The 8,867-nt window shown below is 41.8% G+C and overlaps 1 protein-coding gene across 1 annotated transcript; it reads right to left on the reverse strand.

Annotated features, from left to right (window-relative positions):
* Window positions 1-222: 222 nt before the first annotated feature.
* LOC135509359 (ras-related protein Rab-8A-like) lies at window positions 223-8,739 on the reverse strand. The gene is made up of 7 exons (XM_064929960.1): window positions 8,583-8,739; window positions 7,833-7,893; window positions 7,600-7,660; window positions 7,403-7,480; window positions 5,608-5,697; window positions 5,263-5,379; window positions 223-5,155 (listed from the first exon to the last, which is right to left on the reverse strand). Exons 1-7 carry the CDS (start codon window positions 8,704-8,706, stop codon window positions 5,066-5,068), a joined length of 621 nt encoding a protein of 206 aa, XP_064786032.1. The 5' UTR covers window positions 8,707-8,739; the 3' UTR covers window positions 223-5,065.
* Window positions 8,740-8,867: the final 128 nt, after the last annotated feature.

An 8,867-nucleotide genomic window follows, 5' to 3' on the forward strand; every position in this document is an offset into this window, starting at 1 on the left:
ATGTATTTTCATTGTTTTAGCCTGGTCCCAGATCGGTTTGTGCCACTGCCAACTTCATTGTCAAGCTAAACATGACGATGAGTGACAAGGAGTTGGTATTATAACACAAACAGACTGGAACTCAGGCTATTTTTAACTCTTCAAAACACAGACATTTAATAGAACAGGAAGGGACAAACTGGGAAGTGTTGGAGTAAGAGGACTCAATGGTTAAACACTGTATCAACGTAGGACACAAGCGATCCTAGGTGTGTCTATCATATATACACACCATTTTATCCTAGCACTTCCAAAACATATTCAAAAATATCACACTGCTTTTCAATGGATTTTTCAATTCATAATTCTGGACATTTCTTTCAACGCATTATTCCAATGTTATAAACAGCTGCCGGTGGTGATGCGCTGCCACCTAGCTGTCAAACAAGGTACTGACCAAAAAAAGACAGACACGACCACATGAAACCAAGACTCACAAGACCTTGATGAAGTTTTAGCTTGACTTCATAAGCCAAGAGAACGTCACATTTAGATTATACTCAAATTTGTCAGGGCAGTAGCATACAACTAAAAACCCTTTTACTAAAAACTGATACCAGGGCCTGTATTCTTAAAGCGTCTCAGAGCAGGATACTGATCTAGGATCAGTTTTGTCTTTAAATCATAACAAATAAGACAACCTTATCCTAGGTCAGCATTAATATTCAGGGACATTTGTGACCAAAGGCCCTGAACCATAGAACACAAGTCATATCAGAAGTAGCAACGGAGAGGAAGCCATTTATAAAGGCGTAATAAACAACACTCATCTAAAATGTGCCCAAAGTATCTACCAACCATTACCATAAATCCAACAGATCATGTCATTCAATTAAATGGACAAAAATATGCTTGTTCTATATTGCAAAACTATCACTTGGCACAGACTACACACAACACAAAGGGTTACTGGTAAAGTGCAAAGGGATGGATTGCATTGGATCAGAAGGGGTTTGTCTGTTTGTCCGTCCACATTGTAACATGGATGTTTGTACTAGCAGACAGCCACTCCAGTTTAGAGTGAAAAAGCTGAGTGTTTCACTAGCTAACTACCAGAGACGTCATATAGCTGGGAATAAACATGAGCTTATAAATGGATGTTGTTGCTGTAACTTGACTGAAAAAAAAAAAAAAAAACACTATCGCTGCTTTCGAAATGGCACCCTAATTTCTATACAGGGACTGATTTAGACCTGGGACACCAGGTAGGTGCAATTAACTATCAGGTAGAACGGAAAACCAGCAGGCTCCGGCCCTCGTAGGGTAAGAATTAAATAGCCCTGCTCCATTGGGCCACATTTCAACAGATTTCACACAAGAATGTTCTAGAGTAGAAAAAGTAGTCCCAGGCCTTGTGTTAAGAGCATAGCCGTGGGAAGCTAATACAAGACTATTTAAGGCCCAGTGCTGTACACCTGTGAATACACACATACATACAGAACCAGTCAAAAGTTTGGACACACCTACTTATTCCAGGGTTTTTCATCTTATTATTGTTATTTTTTTTACATCGTAGAATAATAATGAAGTCATCAAAACTATGAAATAGCACATATGGAATCATGTAGTAACCCCCCAAAAAAGTTAAATCAGAATGTATTTTAAATTCTTCAAAGTAGCCACCCTTTGCCTTGATGACAGCTTTGCACTCTTGGCATTCTCTCAACCAGCTTCAATTAACAGGTGTGCCTTGTTAAAAGTTAATTTGTGTAAATAATTTCCTTCTTCATGCATTTGCGCCAATCAGTTGTGCTGTGACAAGGTAGGGGTGGTATACAGAAGATGGTCTTTTACCAAATAGGGCAAAGTCATTATTATGGCAAGAACAGCTCAAACAAGGAAAGAGAAACGACAGTCCATCATTACTTGAAGGTCAGTCAAGTCGGAAAAGTTTCTTCAAGCGCAGTCGTAAAAATCATCAAGCGCTACGATGAAACTGGCTCTCACGAGGACCGTCACAGGAAATGAGTTCCCCAGGAAGACCCAGAGTTCCCTCCGCTGCAGAGGATATGTTCATTAGAACAACTGCACCTTAGACTGCAGCCCAAATAAATGCTTCGGAGTTCAATTAAAAGACATCTCAACATCAACTGTTCGGAGGAGACTGCGTCAATCAGGTCTTCATGGTCAAATTTCTGCAAAGAAACCACTACTAAAGGACACCAATAAGAAGAAGAGACTTGCTTGGGCCAAGAAACACAACCAATGGACATCAGACTGGTGGAAATCTGTCCTTTGGTCTGATGAGTCCAAATGTGAGATTTTTTAATTCCAACTGCACATGTCTTTGTGAGATGCAGGGTAGGTGAACGGATGATCTCTGCATGTGTGGTTCCCACCATGAAACACAGAGGTGGTGTGATTTGCTGGTGACACCGTCAATGAGTTATTTACAATTCAAGGCACTCTTATCCAGCATGGCTACCACAACATTCTGTAGAGATACGCCATCCCATCTGGTTTGCGCTTAGCGTGACTGTGATTTGTTTTTCAACAGGACAATGACCCAACACACCTCCAGCCTGTGTAAGGGCTATTTGACCAAGAAGGAGAGTGATGGAGTGCTGCATCAGATGACCTGGCCTCCACAATCACCCGACCTCAACCCAACTGAGATGGTTTGGGATGAATTGGACCACAAAGTGAAAGAAAGCAGCCAACATGTGCTTAGTACTTTTCCTTCAAGACTGTTGGAAAAGCATTCCAGGTGAAGCTGGTTGAGAGAATCCCAACAGTGTGCAAAGATGTCATCAAGGCAAAGGGTTGCTAATTTAAAAAATCTGAAATATATGTTGATTTGTTTAACAATTTTTTTGGTTACTACATAACTATGAAATAACATGACATGTTGATGTCTTCACTATTATTCTACAACGTAGAAAGAAATAGCACAACTAATGAAAAACCCTTGAATAAGTAGGTGTCCAAAATTTTGACTGGTACTGTATGTATATAAAAAAAAGTCTAAATATATTTTTAAATTCAAATTTTTCAGGTGGTGCTGCAGCACTATGGTTAAGAGGCTGTGTGTTTGTTCTCAAGACAACATCTGGGACTGGCAGTAAACAAGTCAAACACTTGGATTCAGTACAATAACTTTGTCCAGGAAGAGAGGCCTGTTGCAAGCCTCTCATGTATAGAATAGCATCAAATTATTATCTTGGAATGTAAACAAAACGGAATATCATTCAAATTGAATTTTCTTTTAGTCTGCGTAATTAAATTATTTAGCGATCAATCTTTCCTGAAGGATTGTGAATATTCAAGTCATATTATATTCATTTAAAAACTCTTTCATCAAAAAAATAAGCTTATCAGTCTCTGGCTCATGTTAACAATGTGGCTAGGGGAAGAGAGGCCTACAAATAGTCTCTGGCTCATGTTAACAATGTGGCTAGGGGAAGAGAGGCCTACAAATAGTCTCTGGCTCATGTCAACAATGTGGCTAGGGGAAGAGAGGCCTACAAATAGTCTCTGGCTCATGTTAACAATGTGGCTAGGGGAAGAGAGGCCTACAAATAGTCTCTGGCTCATGTTAACAATGTGGCTAGGGGAAGAGAGGCCTACAAATAGTCTCTGGCTCATGTTAACAATGTGGCTAGGGGAAGAGAGGCCTACAAATAGTCTCTGGCTCATGTTAACAATGTGGCTAGGGGAAGAGAGGCCTACAAATAGTATCTAAACATCCACGCATCATGTTCCCAATCCCAAACCTTTGGGTCATTCAAGCGGTCGAACTGAAAAGTAAACGGGGCTCCAACTTTGGCAGGTGTGGAGCCAGGTGGCTGCATGTGAAAAATGTATGTACATAGAGACTAGTGTGAAACAGGAAGAAGAGCTTTTCTGTGTGACATGTCATTTGAACCTTCTTAAAAAACAAGTGGTGTTTCCACCGGTTGGTCTGTCTGTCCGACCCGTGGTGAGAGAAAACAGGAGGTTGGTGTGCCGCAGGTAGGACAGCAGCATTACCAGGTGTCACGGGGCCATTGTGGATGGAGTCGCGGTTACCGTACTCCAGCTACCCCAGGGCGTGACGTTGGGAGAGGTGGACAGTGAGGGAGAGAGAGCGCAAGAGAGGCAACTTGTCCTAATTATCTCCTTACCAATTACCATTGGCCCCAAGTCTTCGATGTTCACGAACAGCGAGCTACAAAAGTATCGGGACAGTGACACATTCGTGGTTGTTCAGGTTCGGTACTCCAGCGCAGACTGTCAGCTTTCATTTGAGGGTATTTTCATTGTCGGGTGAACCGTTTAGAAATTACAGCACTTTTTGTACATAGTCCCACCCCATGTTAGGGGAACTAAAGTATTGGGACAAATTCACTTATACATGTATTAACGTAATTAAACGTGAAGTATTTCATCACATATTCATAGCACACAATGACTACGTCAAGCTTGTGATTCTACAGATTTGTTGGATGCATTTGCTGTTTGTTATTGTGCTATTTTTTTCAGTCACTGTTATTGTAAATAACAATAGAATGTTTCTTAACGTATCTACATTAAATGTGGATGCTACCATGGTTACGGATAGTCCTGAATGAATCGTGAATAATGACAAGTGAAAGAAGAATGACAGGTGCACAAATACCCAAAGTGCTGGAGTACAGAGACAAAACAACCAAACATGTGTCACTGTCCCAATACTTTTGGAGCTCGCTGTATATGCAAGGTGTAAACAACTGCATATATCTATTCAAACACTTCAGATACACAAACATCTAAGGGTTAGGGCCGAGGGGAAGAGGTGGGGAGTGAATTGGGACTGGCTGAAGGGAATAGGGTAGAAGGAGAGGGGGGTGCTGGGAGCAAGCACAGTCCAGTTGTGTCCAGCCAGCACCCCAGCATATCCCAGCCAGGGCAGGCGGAGGGTAGGTAAGGCCTTTGGTATGCATCCCAAATGGCACCCTATTCCCTACATAGTGCAATACGTTTGACTAGAGTTCTATGGGCCCTGGTCAAACATAGCACACTATATATGGAATAGTGGGCCATTTGGTATACACCCATGGTCTGGTCCTCACAGTAGGGCACAGCGGAAGAAGCTGCTCTTCTTCTGGGGCTGAGAGATCTTCACCTTGTGGCTGCTCCCCTGAGGACTGCTGCCCTCCTGCAACAAAGACAGAAAGTTCAGTTTTTCAAATCAAAATGTCCAGCATTTTTGATCTTCAAAAAAAAAAAAAGTTCCTTCTAAAACCTAAATGAGTTTGAATTTACCAATTTTGTGTCCATCTTTGATTTGATGTCTCTGGCAAGTGTCAAAAACGAGTTTTCCACGTTGATGTTGGCCTTTGCACTAGTCTCCATGAACTTAATACCGTACTCCAGCGCCAGCTGAGAAATGGGGGGAGTAATGCTTTGACTGTTGTTACGATCATCATTTCTACACAGTTTCTATCTGGTTTTGGTAAATCAAGCAGGTCTTTGTTGTTGTTGTTGACCTAGACAACATGGCAGGGCTTAAGTTTGAAAAGTGCTCTATATCATCCCAAGCCCTGTAATGTTGTACAGTACACAACCAGAACGGAGCTTGTAATTCATCACAATTGCAGCAGAACTCACTTTCTCTCCCCGGTCTTTGGACACCTGCCGTTTGTCATTGATGTCACATTTGTTACCGAGGACCATCTTTTCAACATCAGCCGATGCATGCTAAGGAGATAAGAGTAGTTGAACACCACAATACATACAGTATACTACAGTGAGGGGGAAAAGTATTTGAACTCCTGCTGATTTTGTATGTTTGCCCACTGACAAAGAAATTATCAGTCTATAATTTGAATGGTAGGTTTATTCAAACAGTGAGAGGCAGAATAACAACAACAAAAAAACTGAAAAATCCATGTCAAAAATGTCATAAATTGATTTGCATTTTAATGAGGGAAATAAGTATTTGACCCCCTCTCAATCAGAAAGATTTCTGGCTCCCAGGTGTCTATTATACAGGTAACGAGCTGAGATTAGGAGCACACTCTTAAAGGGAGTGCTCCTAATCTCAGTTTGTTACCTGTATAAGACACCCGTCCACAGAAGCAATCAATCAATCAGATTCCAAACTCTCCAACATGGCCAAGACCAAAGAGCTCCCCAAGGATATCAGGGACAAGATTGTAGACCTACACAAAGCTGGAATGGGCTACAAGACCATCGCCAATCAGCTTGGTGAGAAGGTGACAACAGTTGGTGCGATTATTCGCAAATGGAAGAAACACAAAAGAACTGTCAATCTCCCTCGGCCTGGGGCTCCATGCAAGATCTCACCTCGTGGAGTTGCAATGATCATGAGAACAGTGAGGAATCAGCCCAGAACTACACGGGAGGATCTTGTCAATGATCAAGGCAACTGGGACCATAATCACCAAGAAAACAATTGGTAACACACTACACCGTGAAGGACTGAAATCCTGCAGCACCCGCAAGATCCCCCTGCTCAAGAAAGCACATATACATGCCCGTCTGAAGTTTGCCAATGAACATCTGAATGATTCAGAGGACAACTGGGTGAAAGTGTTGTGGTCAGATGAGACCAAAATGGAGCTCTTTGGCATCAACTCGCCGTGTTTGGAGGAGGAATGCTGCCTATGACCCCAAGAACACCATCCCCACCGTCAAACATGGAGGTGGAAACATTATGCTTTGGGGGTGTTTTTCTGCGAAGGGGACAGGACAAATTCACTGCACCAAAGGGACCATGTATCATCAAATCTTGGGTGAGAACCTCCTTCCTCAGCCAGGGCATTGAAAATGGGTGGTGGATGGGTATTCCAGCATGACAATGACCCAAAACACATGGCCAAAGCAACAAAAGAGTGGCTCAAGAAGAAGCACATTTAGGTCCTGGAGTGGCCTAGCAAGTCTCCAGACCTTAATCCCATAGAAAATCTGGAGGGAGCTGAAGGTTTGAGTTAACAAACGTCAGCCTCAAAACCTTAAATTAATTGGAGAAGATCTGCAAAGAGGAGTGGGACAAATCCCTCCTGAGTTGTGTGCAAACCTGGTGGCCAACTACAAGAAACGTCTGACCTCTGATTGGGTTTTGCCACCAAGTACTAAGTCATGTTTTGCAGAGGGGTCAAATACTTATTTCCCTCATTAAATTGCAAATCAATTTATAACATTTTTGAGGTGTGTTTTTTTGTTGTTGTTATTCTCCCTCACTGTTCAAATAAACCTACCATTAAAATTATAGACGGATCATTTCTTTGTCAGTGGGCAAACATACAAAATCAGCAGAGGATCAAATACTTTTTCCCTCACTGTACATACGGTCGACTTTGACAAGAGTACACTGAATATTTACCAGTCAGTCAGTATGGTATTCGTGTTTAGAACAGAATAGAACTTTAAGCAAACATACCTCCTCTATATTCCGTATCCAGTTCTTTATGTTTTCAAAGGACTTCTCGTTGGTGATGTCATAGACTAGCATGATACCCTGTGATGAGAAACGTCAAAATGAAAGAATACAACCAGAAAGTCAACACCTCAACGTTGTGATGAAGAAGAAAACGCATAACAAAATATGAAAACGTAACAAGCATGTTGTTAACCCACCATCGCGCCTCTGTAGTATGCTGTTGTGATTGTTCGAAATCGCTCCTGCCCTGCTGTGTCCCTACAAAAACACAAGGACAACAGTTAGTTAGGTACATAGACAGTCATACAATTCCTTTTCTAATAGTTACCTAGCTATAACTGCAAGGCAAAACGCGTTGAGTGTAAGCCTACCCGTTTTCTTTCCTGTATAAAAAGCAGTCGTGGTGCTCGAGGTGACATGGAGGGCTTACCATATCTGTAACTTTATCTTCTTGTTGTCTAGCTCTATCGTTCTAATCTTAAAGTCAATGCCTTCAGGAGAAACAGAAGAGAAGAATCATGAAATTAAACAACCTAGCCATTACACACTATGGCTATGACTGTGGCTGTAGTTATACTCCAATCAATGCAATACAAAATGTAAAAGGAGAACAAGCTCTAAAGCTAACAAGCGAGTTCGTTAAATAAAAAGGTTAGCTAAGTTAGTTGTACACAGTTATGGACATTTGGTGGCTAGTTAACGTTCATAACGGTTAGCCAGAGCAGGCAGCTAACGTTACATAGTTAACGTATTGTAGCACTTTATCGTTTGGATTTCCAGCTGCGAGTTACAGAGTTAAGCAGCGTTAGCTAGTAGGGCTAACTGTTCGCTAGTATGGCTAACTGTTAGCTAGTATGGCTAACTGTTAGCTAGTAACGTTACTAGTAAGCTACAGGAAGTTAGCCAACAGGCTAGCATTCTATATACCGACCGTTAGCTAGCATTACCTATATAGCTTGCTATAATGCAGCTATTACACAGCTAATGCCAGTTACTTGTCACCTAGTGTTACTTGTCACCTAAACAGCAAGTTAACTTGAGTTAGTCAGTTACTTGAATGAATTTCGCCTAATAAGCTACAGTTAACAGCATATACTAGTAACGTTAGCTAGCTGCTTTCTGGTCGGGATGACTGTCGTTTTGTAAACATTGCATTGTGGCTAACCAAAGTCACACCTACCTATGGTAGAGATGAATGTCGAGTTAAAAGCATCCTCTGAGAACCTGAACAGCACGCAGGTTTTGCCGACACCGGAGTCTCCGATTAGCAGTAACTTAAACAAATAATCGTACGTCTTCGCCATACTTGATATTGCGGAAATCCCGCCCGGCGAAAAGCTGCGCGCTGCGGCGTCGTTACAGAACGGCGACGCCCCCTTCTGTCACGTTATGAGGTCAGTATCCAAATACACATCTAAATAAATCATTATGATTGAATGACTAATTCAACGTTTATCACACCTAC

The sequence above is a fragment of the Oncorhynchus masou genome, chromosome 3 (genome assembly GCF_036934945.1).
Source record: "Oncorhynchus masou masou isolate Uvic2021 chromosome 3, UVic_Omas_1.1, whole genome shotgun sequence".
Taxonomy (NCBI): Eukaryota; Metazoa; Chordata; class Actinopteri; order Salmoniformes; family Salmonidae; genus Oncorhynchus; species Oncorhynchus masou.

What these genes read in the sequence shown, in the direction of transcription:
- LOC135509359 (XM_064929960.1), bottom strand. Translation starts at nt 8,706, where the DNA reads ATGGCGAAGACGTACGATTATTTGTTTAAGTTACTGCTAATCGGAGAC. An exon ending in CATACTACAGAGGCGCGATG is followed by an intron (nt 7,481 to 7,599) that starts GTGGGTTAACAA and finishes TTCTCATCACAG; the next exon opens with GGTATCATGCTAGTCTATGA. An exon ending in GGATACGGAATATAGAGGAG is followed by an intron (nt 5,698 to 7,402) that starts GTATGTTTGCTT and finishes TTATCTCCTTAG; the next exon opens with CATGCATCGGCTGATGTTGA.